Here is a 24,556-nt window from a genome sequence, read left to right on the forward strand (position 1 = left end):
CAGATGCTGGTGGATGACTGACAGGCGTGTGTGTGTGTGTGTGTGTGTGTGAGTGTGAGTGTGTGTGTGTGAGTGTGGGTGTGTGTGTGTGAGTGTGTAGCCCTGTCTATGCCATACATAATAGATTCATTTTGTAGCTTAGATCTTGTCAGCTTCCAGGCTCACTCCTTTATGTCAGTCAACGTGTGTGTGTGTGTGTGTGTGTGTGCGTGTGTGTGTGTGTGTGTGTGTGTGTGTGTGTGTGTGTGTGAGCCAATGAATGCGTTCATAGACATTCATTCTGTTGAATAAAAAGGACTGAAGTCTCCTGTCCAACAAAGGAATAATAATTTTTTATCAAAGCCACAGAGAACACAGTCTTTGCTCAGGCTCCTCCCTAAAACTGAAGAGTTTTGTTTTAAAATTAATTATCGATTGGAAAAATATTACAGCAAAGTAAACTGAAAGTAGAAATCCCGTTTCTAGAAATCACAAGTTTTCAGCGGATGAAATATTTTTATATATATATTGAGTAGTGAACAATAAAAAAAAAACCCAACATGTGTATATATAGAAAAGTAAAACTCACCGTTAAATTTTACTGAGGTTATTAGCTATGTGCAGCCCTCTTTTACAACATTTTACATATTAGAGCACATAATTATCTGTTGTTTTTTAATATTGGGTGATGAAAATCAGGTGACAGGTTTTATTTCCAAAATGCCTTTATATAACATTTTGAAAATAAACCCTTCAGATGTGAGTTTTACCTGAGCCGATGTTAAATAAGCCAAAGTGCTATGTGTATCATTTTAATATATCATTGTTAAATTAACTGATATCTTGGTCTAATGACTGTAAACCAGTGAGTCCATGCTGGAGCTGATTGTTCTCCTCTATCTCACTCCAGTAGTATTATTAGTTCTAGTGTTTCTCCACATTAAGACTACATTTCCCATCAGCCCCGTTGCTTCCCGCAGAGTAGAGGCTGAGAGAGGCTGACAGGCTGACCACTGATGGACTGGTTTGTTTACAGTAATTATACTAAAGCCTCTAAATGAATGTGGTGATGATTTATTGATGTTAAAATGCTACACATCGCACCTTTAAACATCAGATGAGCGTGGATGAGTTATAAGTAAATGAGGTTAAACTGCTTCTGCTCTTCTGCTCTGCTTCACCCTGCCAGACATTAACACTCTCAACGCGCTCCGTCTCTGCGGCGTTAAGCTAAACCGAGCAGCCGACCTTTAGTCTTTAATATTTGATACATATTCAGCTATTTTTGTCAGGCGTGAGGCAAACAGGAGCAGACAGCCCAAAAAAATAAAAAAAAAAACTGAGTCAAGCCTTACATTATTCAATTTAATAATCCTGCATGTTTTTCTGAATGGTTAGCCCACTCTTTCACACAGGCTGAAATCAGCTCTATCTGTGTGTGTGTGTGTGTGTGTGTGTGTGTGTGTGTGTGTGTGTGTGTGTGTGTGTGTGTGTGTGTGCGTAGGGAGCTTAATTGGTGTAAGCGTGGGCAGGAGGAGAGAGAGAGAGAGAGAGAGAGAGAGTCTAAGTGCACATGACTTTCTGTATCTTCTGTATTGTGTGTAGGTGTGTGTGTGTGTGTGTGTGTGTGTGTGTGCATTCATTTGCGGATCTTCACAGAAGCTTTGAGTGTTTGGAAAAATGGAGAGAGAGAGATAGTGTGTGTGTGTGTGTGTGTGTGTGTGTACTGAAAGGCAGAGAGAGAGGGAGAAAAGACTGTTTGAAAAGAGAAAGGGAAAGACAGATAAAGCAAGAGACTGTCTAGAGAGAGAGAGGGAGGGAGAGAGAGGGAGAGAGAGAGAGGGAGAGAGAGTTGAGTGTTTTCATCTCTTGAGAGTCATTTAAACACTTGAACGATGACAGATGACAGACTCTTCTCTCTCTTCCCTCTCGTTTCTCCTTCTCTTCTTTCTCTTTTCTCTCTCTCCTGTCCCGTCTGTCCTTTCTCCTCTCTCTCCTCTCATTTCTCCTCCTTTCTCCTCTCTTTTTCTCCTCTTCTTCCTCTCTATCCTTTCTCTCCTCATCTCACTCCTTTCCTCTCTCCCTCTCTAGCTTCTCCTCTTCTTTGCTATTTCTCTCCTTTCTCGCTCTCCTTCCTGTCTCCTCTCTTCTATCTCTCCTCTTCTTTCTCCCCTCTCCTCCTCTCCTCTTTCTCCTCTGTTTATCCTCCTCTTGTTTCTCCTCCTCTCATCTCTCTCCTCTCGTTTCTCTCTTCTTTCTCCTTTCTCTCTTCTCGTTTCTCTCTATTTTCTCCTACTCTTCTTTCTGTTCTTTCTCTCCTTCCTCTCTCCTCCTTGTTTCTCCTCGTTTCTCCTCTCTCCTCCTCATTTCTCTTTTCTTCTCTCCTTTCTCTAGTTTGTCCTCTTCTTTCTGTTATTTCTCTCCTCTTTTTTCCTCCTCGTTTCTCTCCTCTCTTCTCGCCTTTCTCTCTCCTCCTCTTGTTTCTCCTCCTCTCATCTCTCTCCTCTCGTTTCTCTCTTCTTTCTCCTTTCTCTCTTCTCGTTTCTCTCTCTAGTTTCTCCTCCTCTTCTTTCTGTTCTTTCTCTCCTTCCTCTCTCTCCTCCTCTCCTTTCTCCTCTAGTTTCTCCTCCTCTTCTTTCTGTTCTTTCTCTCCTTCCTCTCTCTCCTCCTCTCCTTTCTCCTCATCTTCTTTCTCCTCCTCTTTCCTCTCTCCTCTTGTTTCTCCTCCTCTTGTTTCTTCCCCTCTCCACTCTCTCCTCCTCTCCTTTCTCCTCTAGTTTCTCCTGCTCTTGTTTCTGTTCTTTCTCTCCTTCTTCTCTCTCCTCCTCTCGTTTCTCCTCATCTTCTTTCTCCTCCTCATTCCTCTCCTCTAGTTTCTCCTCCTCTTCTTTCTGTTCTTTCTCTCCTTCCTCTCTCTCCTCCTCTCCTTTCTCCTCGTCTTCTTTCTCCTCCTCTTTCCTCTCTCCTCTTGTTTCTCCTCTCTCCTCTCCTTCTCTCTCCTCCTCTCTCTCCTCCTCTCCTGAAAGCGAGGGATGAGCTGAAATCGCTTGATATTTGGATAGAGAGAGAGAGAGAGAGAGAGAGAGAGAGAGAGAGAGAGAGAGAGAGAGAGAGAGAGAGAGAGAGAGAGAGAGAGAGAGAGAGAGAGAGAAGCGTATTAATAAATGTTTTTTGGCCAAATTGCACACATGCTGCTTTTAAAGTTTCTCTTATGAATTTGACAACAAAAAGGTGCAAAATTCTCTTCTTGGCAGCATCAGCAGATATTATTCTGGGAGAAATATGAAAATACGAGTGTAACTCAGAGATATGAAATGCAATTTCCATATTTAATGATCTAAATTTGGTCCTTCTGTGTGTGTGTGTGTGTGTGTGTGTGTGTGTGTGTGTTCATATATTTAAATGAAGACAGGAGTGTGTAGCTTGCAGCCGATTTTTGATTCCCTTTCTGCAACCTGTCAGCTACTTGTTGCCATGGTAGCGTCTTGTCAGGAGAGTAGCACTCTGTGTGTGTGTGTGTGTGTGTGTGTGTGTGTGTGTGTGTCATGATGCTGGTGGATGAGGCCGTGGGGGCCAGATGTGGTCACAACTGACAACCCGCTGTCACTTTACCGACACACACACACACACATACATACAGTAAACAATGCAAATAAAGAGGTAAACAGACAAGTGATGGTATGTTCATGAACACACACACACACACACACACACACACACACACACACATACATACAGTAAACAATGCAAATAAAGAGGTAAACAGACAAGTGATGGTATGTTCATGAACACACACACACACACACACACACAGAATTCAGTTAGATTCAAAACTTTATTTGCTTTGCAGTAAAAACACACGATCAAATTCCTATAAATAAAAAGGACGGTAAACATACAAAACAAAAATAATTTTCAATAGATTCAGTAAAACTTGGGTAAAACAAGGTTACACACACACAGACACACACACACACACACACACACACACACACTGTTAGGAATGTGAAGCCAATACCTGTTAAGTCATGTGTGACCAGTTACAGTTAAACCATCTGCTCCCATCGCCCCTCATTAGACCCATTATCTCCACTGTTCATTATCAGTTACACTCTACATACTGTAAACCACACACACACACACACACACACACACACACACACACACAATCTAAGGACAAAGCTTCAGATACGACGCGTCAAAACCTTCCCGTTATCCAGTGATGCATTCTGGTCTTAAATCTTCCTCCTCTCAGCCTCTTCTGGAAAAAGTGGCAAAGAGGCGAAGAGTTTGATTCCAAATTTAGACGTTCACCTTTTAAAAAATTCGTAGGATAAAAAGTTTCCTGGCATGAAAGTAAAACTCACTGTTGAATATTGCGTGAGCCTTTTACCTGGAAAACAACACTTCAAATGATTTAATTGCCTGTTGTGTTTTTCATATATTGAGCAATGAATGTCGGGTAATATTTTCCCCCCAAAATAGATTCACACTGTTTTGGAATGAAACCAACTTCTGTTACTGAGTAGTTTATCCTGACCAGTGATCTAATGGTTTATATGTTTTTTACTTTAAATATCCTGTCTTCATATAACTTATATCGGTTTGACAATGTTGTATTTTATGAATTTACCGATTTACCGTATTTCCTCTAATAGTGGCCTGTAGTCAATTAAAAGTCGGGTCTCCGATAATGGCCGTCGTCGACACGAACAAATAAAGGCCGGCCTCAAATACAGGCCGGGGGAAAAAACAAAGGAAACAAGACTAGGTCAAAACCTAGTATATGGCTGGACCGTGTCCGTCTCCTCTCTCCGCCACTGTCCTCTCCACCGCGCCCACGGCCCGCATCGATCCTCCCGATCCGAGCCCCGGACCCCCGCCGAAATCTCGGCCGGATCACCGGGAACGCATCGGCGCCCAGGTTCAGTTAGCTTCAGTTAGCTTCAGCTTACATGCAAACAACGGTGGATACCGGTAAACTCCTGGTGCCTGTTTGTAACTGTAGTTTGTAGTAACGTACAAGTGCCACAAGACGGCTCTGCCGGCGGAAGTCTCTGGAGCGTGCCGTCGTCGATTACCGTAATTATCGTAATGCATCGCAGTAACAAAAAAACGTCTACCTAACGTACCCCAACAGAAGCAGATCAGAAAACAAGGAGGCTTCGTACTAAAATATGAGCAAATATACTTATCAAACAGAGGGAATTAGAAATAAAGGCCTGTCTCTAATATAAGCCTGCTTCCAATAAAGGCCTGGTACCCTCTGCAGTTGAGGTAAATAAAGGCCCGGGCCAATATTAGAGGAAATACAGTATGACAGCCTAAATAAAGGTGGGAAAACTGATTTTAGGTGGATTCACCCTTTAATACGCTACATGTGGAGGAAATGATTGGGTGTGTGAGTGGGTGAACGGCTGCATGGTGAATTAATAAACATAAAGCCCCACCATGTCAGCACATACACTCATGCATAGACAATTAACTTGCTCACACACAGCATACATACAGCATTTCAATATGCACACACACACACACACACACACACACACACACACACACACACACACACACACACACACACACACACACACGGTGCATGTCAATAAATGCGAAGGCAAAAAGTGTAACATATATTCATAAATGAAAGCACACGGCGCGTCAGGAAATGTTAACGGATGACGTGCATTCATGAATAAATTATTCACACACGCACACACACACACACACACACATACATAGTGCATGCCAATAAATGTAAACACAAATTGCAAATTGTGTGACATGAACTCATGAATAAATTCACACACACACGCTCAAACACACAAGGCAGAGGCAGACTGTCTGTGTTTTGTTCAGCAGGTTTCTACTGAGCTGCTGCATTTTGAACATTTACTGTATAGAAATTTTGACTTTATCTCTTCATTTTTATGCTGTTTTGATTTTGCATTTTTTGCATTACTGTAAGTTATTTGTAACATCTCTGTGTGTCCTGGTGCTGCTTTCTTGGCCTTATCTTCCTTGAAAAAGAGATTATTGATCTCAAAAGCATAGCCTGGTTATAAATAAATAAATAAAGGTTAAAACACACACACACACACACACACATGAATAAATGCAAACACCCACTCATGAGTGAACAATTCACACGCACACACACACACAGCACATGAATACATACTCACAGAATATTTGACATGCACTCATGAATAAACAATTAACACACACACACACACACACACACACACACACACAGTGAGCTAGGATAATGCAACCAGAGGCCAAGCCGTCACGTTTGACCCACAGTTTTCCCATCTGCCCTCATTAGCGCTGGACCTACTTAACAGACGCTGCGCTGCCTGCTTACTGAACACACACAGTTCATACACAGGTTAACACACCAAAACACAAGCTGTGATGTCACTATCCTGCTAATTAGACTGAGTGTCTAAAACCTGGCTTGGATGTTGGAGGAAAGTAGGGAAGGTGAGAGTAAAGCCAGTGTAAAGTGTTAGCAGTTTCCATTGAAGGTGCCAGGTCTAACATTTGAACAATCAGTGAATCATTAGCATGTTCATTTATTAGTGTAATAAACAAATGAGACGATAAGATAATACTGTCTCTACTGGCCTCTACTCTGCATCCTCCATAGTTTCTCCACCTGGTGGATCTGGAGGGAAATCTGCTGGATCGCTTTACGGCACAAAACAGGAAGAGGTTCTGTTCTTCCAGAGCAAACGGAGCTAAAGCTGAAAGAGTTTCTGGCAGCAGATGGTGGAAGGAGGGAAAGGAAGATGCACCGAGGAGTTTGGTCTGTCGGTTTACCCAGTGTGTGACGAGAGGATTGGCACCAGAATCGTCTCTGTGAGGTGGTTAGCTCTATCCGGTGCACAAGCTCACAGTTTAGCCTGCAGTAATTGTACAAGTATACAAGTAATTTTAGGCTACGAGCATTATCCTTAAAGTGAGAAAATGAGAACCTGTAGCAGCTGTAAGGCCGACTGAAGACTCGGAGCGTAACTTGAGCAGAGTTAGTTCCTAACAGACTTCACACTGAGATTTTGTTTTCAGAAGTTATGAATTTACAAGACAGAGAATAAAAACCAACTTGGATTACTAAAAGGTTTATCTTCATACTTTGGATAATGCTAGTGACGTACGATTACTGAACACACTGTATGCTAAAGCGTTAGCATGCGCATCGGTCAGAGCTAACTACCAGGGACACAGAGCTGATTTTCTCAATCCTTTCTTCACATATTGGGCCAAACAACCAAAACTTCATTGCAGTCCTTTAACATTAACTCATTTATCTTCTTTTACTCCTCACTGTCTGCCTGTGCAGGAACACTGAACCAGCGTAACTGGGGTAAGAAGTTCCCGTCCTGCAACAGCGCCAGGCAGTCCCCTGTGGACATCGACGAGACCTTCACCCAGGTCCGGCTGCAGTACCAGAACCTGCAGCTGGAGGGATGGGACCGGGCGGCAGAGACCGCCACCGTCCACAACAACGGGAAGACCGGTACGTCTGAACTGTTGTTCAAGTTCATGTATCTGTCCTGCAGAGACGGGTCTCCTGACTTCATGAAAAGAGCACCATGTCTTAAAATCCAGCAGGAAAGGATGAGGTGGAGGAGGCAAGACTAGAAACATGAAGTAGTCTGGCATAGAAACTAAGGGCGTTGTGATGGGCAGACACATTCACCATCAGCTTCATCGACCCGGGTTCAATTCCCAAGTCATAACAAGAGGATTTTGAGGTTTTGAGTGAATTTTTCATGTCAAACCAGAACTTTTCCCTAACCTCGACTGAATTTGGTGCCTTTAGTTGCCTAACCCTAACCAAATTTGTTATTTTCTTGCCTAAACTTAACCGTTAGCTAACTTCTTCACGTGAGAATGGGATGTCGAACTTGTGCTGTTGTCACATAATCCTCCAGTGGAAGAATGTAATGCTCATTTCACAACATTTTAAGAGACTGTGTTGATCCTGCATCTATCCTGCATTAATGCTGTATGCAGTGGGATATGGGAATAAGAAACAGCCAAAATGTGTTGTATTTGTATTATAAGATGCAGAAGGTTGTAAATTTGCTAACACCAATGCGTAAATGAGAACTCCAGTCCGTAAAGTTGAAAAGCAAAATGTGCGATACAATTTGGAAATTTGTGATGTATTTTGTAGTTGTAAGCAGCTGTTAGCAAATACATACATTTTGCAAATGAATGCTTTTGACGTTTTCAGCCATAATCAGTATTTCCTTTGGTGAATCCTTCTGGTAAAAGGTAAACAGATGGAAAACAACAAATGGCTCCAAAAATGGGTCAAAATACTCAGTAAAATAATGGGAGGAGGGAAACCACTTTTAATGCAGGAAGTAAGAAAATTTGTGTTTATATAAATGTTTCACAGCTTTCTAACGTGATTTTTTGTGATGTTAAGCTTGAATTGTTTTACTTTTTGCAAAAACAAGTACAAGTGGTTCCCTCCTCCCATTATATTGCTTAGTATTTTGTGAATGATTTAAAACATTTGCAGATATTTTTACTGCATTTTCTGTGCAGAAAATCACGCCACAAGGTGTTTTGCTTATATTTTTTCTTATATTTTCTTATAACTTTGCCAATGTGTAAGAAGACAGGATTTTTCCTTTTCTCTTAAACGTCAGACAAGAGCATTTTACAGCGAGTAGAGGAGGAGGATATGGCTTTCACTCTAAGGAAATTATTTCTGCAGTATTCTGCCGCTGTTGGGATACTACGATAAAAACCCCAAACCCAATGAAAACATTTTAATCCCCAGATGTGGAAAGAAGCTTAACTTTTCAGAAGCAGAGAAAGCGATTCACAACTCAGAAGTTAATGAGGAAGGGAAGGAGGAAGGTGCTGTAGGATTTAAAACGAACGGAAAGTCTGAGAGAGGGAAAGACAGAAATAATTGAGAGAGAAGGAACTGGAGGGATGGCAATAGAGAGAGAGAGAGAGAGAGAGCGTGCAGGATACCGCGAGCAAGAGAGGGAGAGAGAGAGAAGATGGATGTCAGGAGGCAGAGATGAAACTGAGGAAGATATGAAGAGAGAGCGAGAGGAGAGAGAGAGAGAGAGTTAAGTGAAGTCTGGCCTGATAAATGTGTCTGCCCTCCTAAACAAATGAAAGATTTCTGAGCTATCATCTTTCCAATATCGCTGGGGCTGTGTGTGTGTGTGTGTGTGTGTGTGTGTGTGTGTGTGTGTGTGTGTGTTCGTTCCTGACTGTGCCTCCTGTACGTTAATAGTCATTAAAATGAATCTCTTTGTTCTCCACGAAGTCAAAGAGGAAATTGCCGATTACAGTGAGATATCTCCTAGCTGGCGAATATTATTCTCTGTTATATGGATGAAGATGTAGATTATAATATGCAGAGTGAGAGGGCTGGGGAGCGAGTGAGTCAGAGAGAGAGAGAGAGAGAGAGAGAGAGAGGAGGGAGGAATGGGTTTTAACAGTAATTGTGTGAGGTTTGCTGCTCATTTTGTCTCTTCTGGATGCAATCATTTTAATATTTGCACCGCTGAACTCTCACCTGCAGCTGTAACCTGCTGCATGTACGTGCCTGAATTCACATAGTGATAGAATGATGAATGTGTGTGTGTGTGTGTGTATGATGATATATGCATGGAAAAATGTCTGCTTTCTAAGAGAAGATGTGGAGGTGAAATCATTTGCTTCTTAAAATAAGTTCTGCTTCAAGTTTCCATATTTCACAAACAAAAGCAGCTTGCTGTTAGGTTGTAATAATAATACTCTGAGTTTAGATGAAGGTAAAACTGAAGTGAATGTGTGTGTGTGTGTGTGTTGCAGTGGCCATCGGCGTGGAGGGGGACTTCTTTGTGAGCGGAGGCGGGCTGAGCTCCAGGTTTCGCGTCGGTAGCATCGCCTTCCACTGGGGGCGCTGCAACGCCTCGTCAGACGGCTCCGAGCACAGCCTGAACGGGATGAAATACCCTCTGGAGGTACAGACACTCTCTCTTTTCATCTGTTTATCTGTCTGTCTTTGCCTCTTTTTCCATCTCTCGATCCATTCATTCATTCGTCTGCATGTCCACCAGTTTATCTTTAAAGCTCCTACCTCTCTCATTTCTTTTCCCAGCGCTTCTCTTTTACAAATCTAAGGACACATGAATACTATCTTGGAAAGGCTTTGCCAACCAAACACCGGCATCATTTAGAGTTGCAGCCCGTTTACTTCTGTCTACGCCCAGGTTACATTTTCCCCCGATCATTTTGTAATTCAAACTGTATGTAATTAGGTTTCTTAATGTTTACTTGTTCGTCTTTTTAAAAATAGGTGATTGACAGGAAGCTCAACTGGCTTCATGTGTCCTGCGATGGATTCTCTCGCTCTGTGGAAGTTGTTTTTCATACTGGACAAAAATGAATGGCAGCAAACGGCTTCTTCTGAAAGGAGGAAAACGAGCGCTGATATCCACAACTGTGCTGACTGTGTGCAGAAACAGAGAGGAACCTGGAAAAAAATACCAGTATTATCGTTTAATGCAGCTAATCTCTTTACTGCAGATAGTGTCTTTGGGTGCCAATTCCCCCCAAAGCCATTCAGGTCCGTGTTTTTCTGTCTTCCCATGACTCTCCTGCTGTAAATCTCTCCTGTTTCTCCCTGTCGCTCAGATGCAGATCTACTGTTACGACCCAGAAGACGTCCAGAGTCTGGACGAGGCCGTCCGGGGGGGCGGGAGGATCGCCGCCCTGGCTGTGCTCTTCGAGGTGGGTCGGCCCGTCGGTGGGATAAATGAACGTAATATTAATTATGATGAGATGCGGCTCGGAGGTTGGGATCAGGCATTTCAGAAAAGGGAAATGGCACAGCAGTTTAACAGATGACACAGGGAATTATCCTTTTTTGATTTCTGAAGATGTCTTTTGCGATTTAGGTTTTTAGGTTTAGTTTATTTACATATGCAAAATATCATCCAAACGTGCAGGTGTGTCAGGATGAGGCACAAAAGTATGAACATGGGATCTTTTGTTGTTGATGTTCACATGCAAAAGGATAGAAACAGAAAAAAGCTTGTAAGCTTGTAAAAGCATCCCACCCCAAAAGAAAAAAATAGAAAACAGTCAAGAGGAGAAACAGACGTGGGTTGGATGATAATTCCACTTCATCAGTTGATTGCACTGAAAGGAAATCGACCCCTAACCATTCAAAGGACTTTCTGCAACTCAAGGCTAATCATTGGTTCACTGATTATGCGGTCAGTAGTTAAACACTCCCATATGGTGTATGTATTTAATCCTTATTACTATAATAACTCCTATTATCATATTTATACAATGGGTAGTTTCAATCAAGCAATTCCTATCTAAGTAAAGCGAGCCAGGGAATTGGTCTCCATGCTAATTGTTCTGTAAGAAAGCTACTTGAGATCTTTTTTTATTCTTTTGTGTACACTACTTTGGAGAAAACCTAACAGTGTACACGTCGCTTTGGTAGCTATTGTATAAAAGCCGTAATATGATCCTCACTGTGCTTCTGGATGCTTGTCGGAGCATCCTACCTAGCTGCATTACCGTCGTATCTCTACTGACAGTGAAGAACGCCCTCTCGGGTATTATTGCTATAACGACATCAACAACAGCGGGTCATTTTCTCGTCCGCAGACCGGCCTGGACGACAACGAGAACCTCCACCCCGTCATCGAGGCCGTCAACACCGTCAGCAGGTTCGGTAAGTCGCGGCTGCAGAACATCACTGGGTCAAAGACAATGTACCATCAACAAATAGAGTAATAATGAACTAAATGTTTTACCAATTAAGAATGATTCAGAATATATTTGTGTCCTGGCTGGTAAAAAAAGAAATAAACATCAACAAAGAGAAGCAAAATCAACCAGTAAATGTGATGTTTGTTAACAGGTGAGAACAGGAAAAGAACATTGCTGTGTTACCTGTAAAAATTAATGTCGTCAACAAATGAGTAGAATTGCTAATATTAAAGAATTCACACGTATACAATAGTCATCCCATCAAAGCTGAATGTACACACTAAATGTTCACAGTGCTGAAATCCCAATAAACTGTAACACTAGCAAAACACCAGGGGACGGGACACCACTGAAGAAGACATGGCCGAAACGTCACGTGTTGTGCGGCTCTTTTTAAAAAAAATAAATTATGATTTACGCTTGAAGAATAGTCATCATCTCTGTGTGCTTTACCCCGATGTTTTTTTGCCAGGAGACACTGAACTGTAAATTTGATGTTTTTACTCAAAAGAACGAGCGGTACAATCAATGTTGCGTTACCCATAAAGATGAAGAAATCATCAGCAAAGAGAGTAATTGAATAATAAAGAAGTGCTGGGAGCAAAAATAATTGCTAAAACAATACTGTGTACCGGTAAAAATTAATTCAGCAACATACCCATCCCTTTTTTTTTCTTTTTTCTTTTACTAAAGTTGCTATATTGATGTTTCTTTTGCTAATAGCTATGTAGCCATTAGCTACTAGCTAGCAAGGCCGGTGCACTAGCTAGACAACAACCACGCTAATGCAAACCAAAACTGTAGGTGGATGGGTGGCTTTTTGGTTAATGATAATGATAATAATTTGAGCATTTAATGTTACAGTTAGTTAACGTTTACTTTGGATTGATGCGACGATCAATTTCTGATGCAATGAGGCTACAAAATTTGTGCTCTGCGATGGATGCGATTATAATCCTTCTCCAAAATGAAAACAGACTCAAGTAAAAGTAGTCATACAAAACATGAACTGTCCGTCTGTAAAAATGAACGTATCATCATTAAAGCAAGTAGTCAAATAGCTAAGAAGCACGAGGAGCAAAAATACTGTAAACGGTAAATTTGATGTTTTTTTGTGTTTATCTTTTCTCCAGGTAAGAGCGGGCCGATGGATGCGTTCACCTTGCGGTCGCTGCTGCCGGATAACACAGATAAATATTACATCTACAACGGCTCGCTCACCGCGCCTCCCTGCTCCGAGACGGTGGAGTGGGTCGTCTTCAAACACACCGTCGCCATCTCTGAAACACAGGTCCGCAGGTTTAATCACACACACACACACACACACACACACACACACACATGCATGCACTCATACACACCTCTGGATGTGCTGGATACGCTTCTCGCAAGATAATGTGTTAGCTAGTGTAAAAGCGAAAATAAAGTTGAGTAATTTACCTATAAAGGCTTAGTCACATGATTTCGCCCAACAAAATATCTTTGAATAAGGATATGATGTCATGTGTGATGCTAGTTAGCTATTAGCTACTAGCATGCATCTCTGCTTATTTCTGTACTATGCTAGAGCTAAAAGTGATAAAACTGGATGCTGTGACACAAGTCGGGCTTTGACATTTTTGTGGAGCTGACTGACAGAGAGAGACCGAGTGTGTTGGCTTTGTTTGGCGAGCGGCGAGCGTCTCGGCCGTCCGATTTGTTTTCAATAACCGCCGTTCTTTTGTTGTATGATGCCTCCCCAGAGTAAGAAATTACAGCAATTTCATCCTGAGAAAGTTTAAGAACCTCTGAGTAACGGCGACTTTGGATGTGTAATAATCATTCATTATGTAGCAGAATAATGGAGAGTGGATGAAGTCATGTCTGCGTGTGTGTGTGTGTGTGTGTGTGTGTGTGTGTGTGTGTGTGTGGGGCAAGGCATGACGTGGGCACATTTTAGCTAACCGAAAATAGAGTAGCAAATGTCTCTCTCTCTCTCTGTCTGGCACCATGGCAGGCCTTTTAAACACACACACACACACACACACACACGCACACACACACACACACACCACAAGCATCAATATTTCACAGCAACTGCATAAAGGAAAGATGCAACAGATACATATTCTCTCTCTTTTTGTTTCTGTCTCACTTGCGTCTTGACTTGTTTTCTGTTAACTTTGTTCTCTCTCTCTCTCTCTCTCTCTCTCTCTCTCTCTCTCTCTGTGTGTGTGTGTGTGTGTGTGTGTGTCCAGTTGGAGGTGTTTTGTGAGGTGATGACCATGGAGCAGGCTGGGTACGTGATGCTGACTGATTACCTGCAGAACAACTACAGAGAGCAGCAGCAGCAGTTCATGGGTCAGGTGTTCGCCTCCTACACCGGAGTGGAGGAGGTCCTGGCACCCAGTACGTCGTCACCCAAACACCCAAACACCCAAACACCCAACCAAACACCCAAACACCCAACCAAACACCCAAACACCCAAACACCCAAACACCCAACCAAACACCCAAACACCCACCCAAACACCCAAACACCCAAACACCCAAACACCCACCCAAACACCCAAACACTCACTCAGACACCCACCCAAACACCGAACCCCCTCATCCACACCGATGGCCACTGGAACACACACATTCAGTTCAGTTCACTTTCAATTCACTTAAATTTCACTTTCAATTGAATTTCAATTGAATTCACTTCACTTTCACTTCTTTCAGTTGACTTTCCATTCACTTTTAGTTTTGTTTAACTTTCAGTTCTCTTCACTTCATTTTCAATTCATTTTCAATTCACTTCACTTTCACTTCACTTTCACTTCACTTTCAATTCACTTTTAGTTTCAATTCACTTCACTTTCACTTCACTTTCAATTCACTTTTAGTTTCAATTCACTTTAAATTCACTTTTAGTTTCAATTCACTTTCAATTCACTTTCAATTCACTTCACTTCATTTTCAATTCACTTCACAGTTTAATTCAATTTCAATTCACTTCACTTTCAATTCACTTTCAATTCACTTTCAATTCACTTCACTTTCACTTCACTTTTAGTTTCAATTCACTTTAAATTCACTTTTAGTTTCAATTCACTTTCAATTCACTTTTAGTTTCAATTCACTTTCAATTTACTTTCAATTCACTTCACTTCATTTTCAATTCACTTCACAGTTTAATTCAATTTCAATTCACTTCACTTTCAATTCACTTTCAATTCACTTCACTTCACTTTTAGTTTCAATTCACTTTCAATTTAATTCACTTCACTTTCAATTCACTTTTAGTTTCAATTCACTTTCAATTCACTTCACTTTCACTTCACTTTCAATTGAATTCACTTCACTTTCACTTCACAGTAATAAAGTATAACACAAGTTGTTACCTGACTCCTCAGCATCTGCCCTGTCTGTTTTCCTCTGTGCTAAACAGAGTTTCTCTCTGGCTCCTCTGTAGTCGTACCGCCGTCCTCCAAGGTCGGCCGAGTCGTGATCATCAAAAGATATAATTTACGCCGCTCGCCGTCTTTCTGAAGTCGACCCTGAAGTAAAGTAGGCCCGTGGGTTGCTAGGGGAGCTTCACTTTGTAGTTCGGTTCCCCCTCTCCTCTCGGCATAGGCAATTTATTTTGGAGGTCTTTTTGAAATTGAAATAAAGTATTCAGAAATTCAGAAAAGGGCCTTCTGCCTTTAATGAATTCGCACACCCACACACACACACACACAGAAACGCACACACACACACACACGCACACTCACTCCCACTCATTACCACACTCACCTCCACTGTGTTTCCAGCGTTGGGCAATTTTAATTTATTTCCATTTTCTTTCCCTCGCAGTATCATGGATCTTAATGTTAATCTGCTGTGTGGCAGCATGTTGTTTCTGCGTCGTTTACTCTTGTCCAATCCACTTCTGTCTTAGCTTCTCTTGTTCTTTTGTTGTTTTTTTCTTTCTTTTTTTTTTTGTTTATTTTAGGTTCTTATGAGCCCCTTGGGGTTGTTTGTATCTCACCTGCAGAAATTAGTAATTTACATCTTTTCCTTGTGTGTTTTGTACCACTGGGTTTTTTATCACTTCAATGTTTTATCACTGTGCATCTAAACTAAACTATGCTGCTTATGTTGGAAAACCCACCTCTCTCTCTCTCTCTCTCTCTCTCTCTCTCTATGTCTCTCTCTCCCTCCCTCCCTCCCCCCCTCTCTCTCTCTCTCTCTCTATGTCTCTCTCTCTCCCTCTCTCTCTCTCTGTCTCTCTCTCTTTCTCTCTCTCTCTGTCTCTCTCTCTTTGTCTCTCTCTCTCTCTCTGTCTCTCTCTCTCTCTGTCTCTCTCTATGTCTCTCTCTCTCTCTCTATGTCTCTTTCTCTCTCTCCCTCTCTCTCTGTCTCTCTCTCTTTGTCTCTCTCTCTATCTCTCTCTCTCTCTATGTCTCTCTCTGTCTCTCTGTCTCTCTCTCTCTCTATGTCTCTCGCTCTCTCTGTCTCTCTCTCTCTCTCTGTCTCTCTCTCTCTCTCTCTCTCTCTCTGTATGTCTCTCTCTCTCTCTATGTTTCTCTCTCTATGTCTCTCTCTCTCTATATATGTCTCTCTCTCTATGTCTCTCTTTGTCTTTCTCTCTCTATGTCTCTCTCTCTATGTCTCTCTCTCTCTCTCTCTATGTTTCTCTCTCTGTCTCTCTCTCTCTCTATGTCTCTCTCTCTGTATGTCTCTCTCTGTATGTCTCTCTCTCTATGTCTCTGTCTCTCTCTCTCTCTCTATGTCTCTCTCTCTCTCTGTGTCTCTCTCTCTCTGTCTCTGTCTCTCTCTCTCTCTATGTCTCTCTCTCTCTCTCTGTCTCTCTCTCTATGTCTCTCTCTCTGTATGTCTCTCTCTCTCTATGTCTCTCTCTCTATGTCTCTGTCTCTCTCTCTCTCTGTCTCTCTCTCTCTCTATGTCTCTCTCTGTCTCTCTCTCTCTATGTCTCTCTCTCTCTCTCTCTCTCTCTATGTCTCTCTCTCTCTATGTCTCTCTCTCTCTCTCTCTCTCTCTGTCTCTCTCTCTATGTCTCTCTCTTTCTCTTTCTCTCTCCCTCTCTGTATCTCTCTCTCTCTCTCTGTCTCTCTCTCTCTCTCTCTCTCTCTCTCTCTCGCCCCTCCCCAGCCTGCAGCTCGGAGCCGGAGAACGTCCAGGCCGACGCGCAGAACGACACGACCATCGTGGTGACGTGGGAGCGCCCTCGCGCCGTGTACGACACGACCATCGACTGGTACACCGTCACCTACCAGAGGCTGCAGGGCCGAGCGCCGAGCAAACACGAGTACAGGACCGACGGAGACCAAGACGTGGTGCGGAGGACTTTTGACGTCCTTTAATGAAACATCTCACCACAAAACAGAGGAAAAAATAACTGAAATCACCTTTAAAAAAAATCCAGCACCCTTCGTTTAAATAATATCCATCCTAGCAAGTCGTTTAATCGAGTGTTGAGTTTGAAAATCATATTATCTCCTAAAACAAATGAAAAAAATCTGCCGCTGGGGAGAGATCATTTAACTTTTTTTCCAATGCAAATCATTAATTTTCTAATGTTATCTTCTTATTACTTACTTACTCTTAAATTCCCTAACAAATGACTCTGTATTGGAAAAAAGTAGAATTATCTGAACCCAGTAGCAGAATGTTTCACTGCTTTTTAGAAAAATAAGGTTTTAAGACTGAATATGAGATAAATTAAGTGGTAAAATAGACATTTTTGCAGTGCACACGGTCAGCAACAATAACAGAGCTGCATATACCATTATCTACAGTCCACTAGCTATACAATTGACATTTGAATAGATAATTAGGTAGAAATAACAGTCATGCCCTCTTCTCACGCGGCGCATGCTTCTCACGCGGAAACCCCTGTTAGTTGCTAGGTTGACCAAAGCGATTGATTGATTGATAGTGGAGATCAATCCTGGCCTCTTACGGGTCACTGAGTGTTCCTGACATGACCACAAATATGTGTGTGTGTGTTACAATGTTGTATATCTATGTGTGTGTGTGTGTGTGTGTGTGTGTGTCTGCACGTGCAAGCTCTTGCATGTGTGTAGAGTCAGCCATCAATAGTTGGACCAACCTATGTGTCACAAGTGATGGACTGCCATGTGATGTGTGGTGATGAGAGATCTAGATGATAGATGGAGACAGAGAGATCACAGTGTGTTATTATGCAGTATTAGTATGATATACTGCATACACATACACATACATATACACATACACACAGCACACGCTTAGCCTGGAGTTATCTTAACCCGGCTGGCCCACGGTTAGCTTAACCGCCGTTCACACACGTCGGTTTAAGAGAAAACGGAGAGCAGAGATTTTGAAAAGAGAAATGAGGCTTAATTACCTTTTCAGCCAGTGGCAAGCCTCCAACACACTGCTATTTATGTCGGCAGATCCCGTCCGGATCTTTCTGTGCATAAACATAAAAATAACCCGTCTGCCTGCGCCCAGTTACATCTCTTTGACATGTTTTCTTTTCCTTTCTTTATTTTGTCTTTTTCTTATTTTTGTTTTTGACTGCTGTCACAATAGTGTAATGTTCCGTGGTGATAAAAATACTTGAGTCCAGGGATGCCATGCAGCGTTGCTTAGCAACGTTGTGCTATTTGATTGGACAACACACAAGTAACACAAAGTCTTCTAACCCTTTTCACACAGCCAACAGATAACCTCGCTTTTAAACAATTTTCTAGGGATAACCCTGAGAAGTCGGTGATAACCTCCTCAGGAGCAGGGCCAGCTGCCCCGGGCTGAAGTCAGGGTTATCCCACTTTGCAGTTTGCCTGTGTAAAACGTTTGTTAGCCCAGGGCTAAAAGACAAGGTAGCCCAGGGCTAAAAGACAAGGTAGCCCAGGGCTAAAAGACAAGGTAGCCCAGGGCTAAAAGACAAGGTAGCCCAGGGAAGCACTTAGCACCGGGCTATACCGTAGCAATAATATCCAAGAGCGCGCTATTTACTGAGATTATGAGAAATGAACCTTTTTGGATCACCTGCCAAGGGCTGGTAAACAAAAAAAATCACTTGCCAAGAATAATTTCTACCGGCCAAAATAATTAATAGATATTTTTCACAGAAATATGTCACCCTGCCCTGCTTTGTGTATAGAATCATGTAGTGTATGAAACATTAAATAAAGAGACAAGAGCAGATTTCAAAATTAAGTCACCTACTTTCCTTGGCATCATTTCTTTAATTTTTTTGTTATCAATCATTTTCTAAGAGCAATGTCACCTTTTTAAAATGTTGGACATCTTATTTATGAAGGAAACTGTTGATTGTGTCTCTGCAGGGAGCCATCATCCCCAGCCTGCTGTCCAACAGCAGTTATGTAGTTCAGGTGGTGGCTGTCTGCACCAACGGGCTCACGGGGCGATGGAGTGACCAGATTATAGTGGACATGCCGTTAGAAGACCCCGGTACACACACACACACACACACACACACACACACACACACACACACACACACTAATAACAGATACTTTATTTTTTCTATTCACTACAATGTTAAGTTTCTCTTCTTTATTTCTTTCGTCTCTGCAGAAAGTGACACCGGCTCACCAGAGACGGAAGGTAACCAGGAGGTAAGACTACTACTCTGCATTTTAGCATTCATTTTGCTGAATTATTTTGTAGTGCTTTGGATTTAATCGTCAGTGAGCCTAATTATTATGCAAATTATAGCAATTATGTCAGTAGAGGCTTGTCACAGAATGTTTGGAGAACGGTACAAAAGGTTGTGAGGACGTTTTAGGAGAAAAAGACTGTAATGTGATCATCTTTTCCTCCCTGACATAAGTACAGATTCGGTGCTTTCCCAAGGCGCATGACTATATGTCAAATCTTCTATTTATTTGAATGTGGAGGATTGAAGTGCCTCACTCTTCCTGACTTTGGCTCTTGAAGACCGCAGCGCTGTGGTGAAGCGCTGCGGCAAAGAGGAAATCACCTACTTTCTGTGCATTGGAAGGATGTTCAAATTATTTTATAAAAGGGGGAAAAGATCAGGGAGGGAGAGATCTTTCCTCCATCGTGGTGGCCTGTCCCGTCCCGTCCCTCATAACCCCTGGCAAACCTCTCTCCACACATCCCATGACAGACCTCAACACTATAGCGCTCTTATCCCTCACTGTAGGCCTCATCAAAGGCCAGACGGGAGAAGGCAGAGAACCACAATCAGGTGGATTTGTCTCCAGAGGACCAGAGTCCGGTGGAGGAGATCCCACCGGAGCAGACCAGAGTTTACCAGAACCAACCCACGGACCACCGGGACCAGGCCAGAGACCAATCCCAAGCAAACCAGAACCTCCCGGTTCAGTTCAGCACCGGTCCTACCCCAAAGACCTCCTCCGAGTTTGCCGTTCTACCGAAAACTCGACTTGAGCAGAACGTGAAGAAGAAACCAGACCGAAACAGGTCCAAACTCGATCAGAGCGGTTTGGACCAGAACTGGATCGATGACAACCAGAGGATCCTGCCACACCGGCCGTCCACCAACGCTGCCTCCGACGGCAACAGTGCGATCTGGGTCACCATGGTAACCGAGCAGCCGGGCTTCTTGTTTCCGGTCGCCCGGACAACCAGCCTGCCAACGGCCCGCCGGCAAATCACAGAAGAGGCCTCGCTGTCAATGCTGCCACAGCAGGTAGCTAGCAAGACATCATGTTGATCTTCATATTGATATCTTCATCTGTTTTTAGTATCCTGTTTAGGCTAAAACCTAATGTAATCTTATACCTAATCCATAAACAAAGGATTGGGACACAAAATTGGATTGGGTGCCAAAATTACAAGAGTAGTATATCAGTGCAGTCAGTCATCAGACTCCTTAGTAAAGTGATCTTAACATATAACATATCTTTTGTGGCGATAGGTAACACTAGCAAGTTAGCCTAGCCTGTTAACAAGACTTCTACTGGAGTTAGCTTAATAACATGAGTTATGTGCTAATGCTAGGTTCACAGCCTGTGATCTTAACCTGAAATGCCGACCAGGATCTCTTCTTATGTTGTGAATCCATTTGTGACGGATGAAGCGGTCTTCGGCCAAGCGATGAAAACTTGATGACAGTCCTGCAGTGTAGCTGCTCCCTCCACTTCGCCTCGTTCTGAGATGCAGGTGGCTGAGCGAGAGAAAGAAAACACATTTTAGCACCAGCAGATGGCGACGTGATGAGGGCTTAGAGCCATCACTACGCCTTCTGGTGGCCAAACAGAGAATAACTGTTGAATTCCATGTTAGATATTTGAGACTTGGTTGACGTCATTGGGAGGATGGGAGGTGGGTTCCAGTCTTGACCTGCACCACGGTTCACGTTACAATAATCATAATAATAACTTTGTTTTTAGCATCATTCATACATTGAATGCAACACAAGTGCTTTACATAAAATAAATGGACAAAATCCAAAATGCAAGTAAAAGCCACTAAAAATGACATTAAAAAAGAAAGGAAGATAAAAAAAGACACCTCTGTGTACTAATCTTGGTAGAAAAGCATGACACTTCTACTCAGCAGATCTGTATCGCTTTTTCTACACCCAGACGAGGGGTCAGGATCCACCAGACCAAGCCGCCGACGGTGACCTCCCTTCCCCCCAGTCGGACCTCTACACCCCCCCTGTGGAGGACTTCCAGGTCACAGATGTCTTCTATGAAGACTTGGTCAGCAACTCCCAGCTTGAAACCTCCACTGCTACGTCTACTGAGACTGCTGTGTCAGGTCAGATTTGGTCGGAAGACCTTTTTCTTAAGCTATACTCCTTTACAAAAGTTTATAAATGTTTAAATAAGTACTAGCAGAACATTTTGTTCCATTGGATGCTTGCCACTAATGCACCACTACTGATAGAACTGGCATGGTTACATTTCATTAGGTTTTATGTTGAAATCAAACCAATCTGATGTTTGTTAAGGTCTTCTAAGACGACATGGTCAACAACACTCTGTTTCAGACTACAGCCATTACAACTAGTGACTTCTACTTTATACCAGCTCAGACACTCTTAAACTGTTTAGAAAAGCATTTTCTAAATGTAAAATAATCACATATAGCCACCTATGTCACGCTGCATCATCACATCACGTCACGTCACGTCACGTCACGTCACGTCACGTCATCATCACATCATTTCATGTTGCGTCATGTTATGTCACGCCATGTCACATCACGCCATGTCACATCATGTTGTCTCATCACATCACATTTGACGTCACATTGCGTCACGTCATATCACATCACATCATGTCACGCCACATCACATCGTGTCACATCACAACACATGGTTTAGCGACATGTCACATCACATCAAATCACGTCGTGTCACATTACATTGTGTCACATCACGTCACATCAAATCATGTTGTGCCACATCATGTCCGTCACATCACATCGTGTCACGTTGCGTCACATCATGTCACATCCTTATTTACATTTTGTCCCGCAGGTAATGGAGTGGACAAAGAGTCGGTGCCGTCCCTCTCTGAAGACAGCGCAGCCCCTGTGACCAAACCTCTCCCAGAAACCATCGTGTCAGTTTCCTCCACCCCCTGGATCAGGGCGAGGACCGCAGCTCCCAGCAACACCCTCGCTAATGCAGCCTACAAATCCTCCACCGCCTCCTCCCTCGTCAAGGTCCTGATGCAAACAACCCAGCCCATGTTCAACGGTAGGAGGAACACCCCTAAAACGCCTTTTCCTAGCATGACCCTGGGGTTATGTTTACACACTTTGTTCTTACATTGTGCTCTCATACCTTTTAAGTACATTACTTATTAGGGAGATTTTCATTACATACTAACAAAGAATTAGTGTGTATTTACAGTGCTTTTCCACAGGCCAAGTTCTATACACCAGGTTAATTAAAAATATAAACTGTTGTGTCATACAGAACAATCTCGCCCATTTTCAACGATAGGAGCAACAACAGACTTACAGTTAGAGAGCAAATGTTTTTCTTATTCCAGTGCACTAATGTGTGTATTCATATGGAAAAGTATTCTGACATGCACAATAATGTTCTGTAACTGCTTAATGAAAATCTCCCTAATGTACTTGCAAGGATATAATAACATGAGCACCTTGTGTCAGACCATGCATTTTAGCGGGTGCTGAGTGACTATTATTGGCTCTAAGGTCTAGAAAATCACAGCATAAACTGTAAATGACCTTGTAAACTTCCAATTCCAGTCATAAACATGGCTGGGAATTTACAGTATGAGGGTTTTACATGGTAGAAACGGGTGGTGGTGGTGGTGATTGTGGTGGTGGGAAGACAGCTGGGACTTAATTGTGGTGGATGGTTGCTCTTCTCCTCTAATAGCCCACTTCTCAGCCAATTATTGCTGTGCTCTGTGATTATGGTGGCATGTTGTGCAATGGTATTACGTTGATAATGTTGTATTGATAATACCGGTGGTGGCGGTGATGATTATGGTGGTGGTGGTGGTGGCCGGGATGATGATGATGATGGTGAGGAAAAACAACAAGGTGGCGGTGATGATGATTGTGATCGGAGTGATAGACGGTGGCGTTCTTCCTCTCGGAGCTTCTCCAACTCCACACAAGGTCATATTTCTTTCTCCCCCCTGTATTCTTCTTCTTGAATCTACTTGAGTTCTGTGCATTTGCATCTACCTCTGGGACTCCTCTGCCTTCGTTCTGTGTCTGCACGCTCTTCTGCAGCTCACGGCTGCACTCTGGTGGTTGCTTTTATATTCGCTCCTGCTTATCAGAATACAGACTTCCACTGCTGTTCAACCTGAGGATGCTCCGTCCTCTTTGTACATATCTTTCAACTCATGCGCTTCTCAATAAATACTTTCCGGTCCTCTCTCCTTGCATCCTCTCTTTCTTCTGGTCTGTGGTGTGGGCATGATGACGAGTTAGAGCTTTATCTTTGCAGAGCCAAGATCCTGTTCTTTATATTCTGTAATCATCAACCATGGATTTTGTGACTTTGCTGAGCCTCCAAAAGGATTTGTCATGTCCAACATATTGGTGAAGTTAATTCTGGACATCGTTCCTAGCATTAGAAACACATTGACATTGAAAGTCTCGAACCACCCTTGGGTGTATTGAGAAACATGTGTCATCGTAAACTACACTCACAGAAAATGACACCTCTGAAAATGACACATCCTTTTGAGGGTGTGTATTTCCTCGTCACATGGCTTTTTTGAGTTTTTTTTAGCCTTCTGCTGTGGCTTTTTTTCAGCGAAAACACCCACGTCCAGGTTTGAGGAGTCAACCATTGCCCAGTCTTCACGCTTAACCGATATCGTGCCTCATGAGGCGATAGCCAGCCATGCAAACCCTGCCCTCTCTGTCCCAGAAGGAGGATTCTCTGTTGAAGAGGATTTATTCAGTGCGATGCCGCCATCTCTCACTCCCTTGAAGGAATACACCAGCAGCCTCCGTCCTTCTCCTGCCCTCCTTGAAGATGGAAGGAGTGGCCTTATCTCTCATCGTAATGACAAGTCCTCTGAAGAGCACTCAAAAAGAAACTCTGATACAACAAATACCACAAGCACTACACCAAATACTGCTCCAACTCAAAATGATGGTAGTTCTCAAGATGCTCAAAAAACCTCGAAATCACAAATCTATATTCCCCATAATAAAGAGGAAGCCAGAATGGATGGACATGTTGAAGGCCACTTTTCCACCTCAGCCCGATCTTTTTCCACTTCTAGAAGTTTTTTAGATACCCTAGAACCTTCTCTTCCCCATAAATCAGAGGAATCCAACACAGATAGACCAACAGAGGGCAGTGGGTCCGGCTCTGGCCTTCACAGCAACAGCCTCG

At 42.8% G+C, this 24,556-nt stretch overlaps 2 protein-coding genes across 3 annotated transcripts in view; one reads left to right on the forward strand and one right to left on the reverse strand.

Annotated features, from left to right (window-relative positions):
* Positions 1–990: 990 nt before the first annotated feature.
* Positions 991–24,556, reverse strand: part of LOC139915470 (HMG box-containing protein 1-like) — a 58,008-nt gene continuing 34,442 nt past the window's right edge. For both annotated transcript variants that reach the window (XM_071904109.2, XM_078282175.1), the window contains exon 13: positions 991–1,083. The gene's annotated coding sequence lies outside the window, so the exon portion shown is untranslated. The remainder of the gene's footprint in view (positions 1,084–24,556) is intronic.
* Positions 7,174–24,556, forward strand: part of ptprz1b (protein tyrosine phosphatase receptor type Z1b) — a 36,673-nt gene continuing 19,290 nt past the window's right edge. The window contains exons 1-13 of the mRNA XM_078282227.1: positions 7,174–7,183; positions 7,325–7,501; positions 9,817–9,968; positions 10,642–10,737; positions 11,632–11,698; positions 12,870–13,027; positions 13,974–14,124; positions 16,858–17,042; positions 19,041–19,167; positions 19,294–19,334; positions 19,886–20,398; positions 21,306–21,471; positions 22,196–22,417. Coding sequence (XP_078138353.1) covers positions 7,174–7,183; positions 7,325–7,501; positions 9,817–9,968; positions 10,642–10,737; positions 11,632–11,698; positions 12,870–13,027; positions 13,974–14,124; positions 16,858–17,042; positions 19,041–19,167; positions 19,294–19,334; positions 19,886–20,398; positions 21,306–21,471; positions 22,196–22,417 — 2,065 coding nt within the window. The remainder of the gene's footprint in view (positions 7,184–7,324; positions 7,502–9,816; positions 9,969–10,641; positions 10,738–11,631; positions 11,699–12,869; positions 13,028–13,973; positions 14,125–16,857; positions 17,043–19,040; positions 19,168–19,293; positions 19,335–19,885; positions 20,399–21,305; positions 21,472–22,195; positions 22,418–24,556) is intronic.

This window comes from Centroberyx gerrardi, chromosome 24 (genome assembly GCF_048128805.1).
Source record: "Centroberyx gerrardi isolate f3 chromosome 24, fCenGer3.hap1.cur.20231027, whole genome shotgun sequence".
NCBI classification, from domain to species: Eukaryota; Metazoa; Chordata; class Actinopteri; order Beryciformes; family Berycidae; genus Centroberyx; species Centroberyx gerrardi.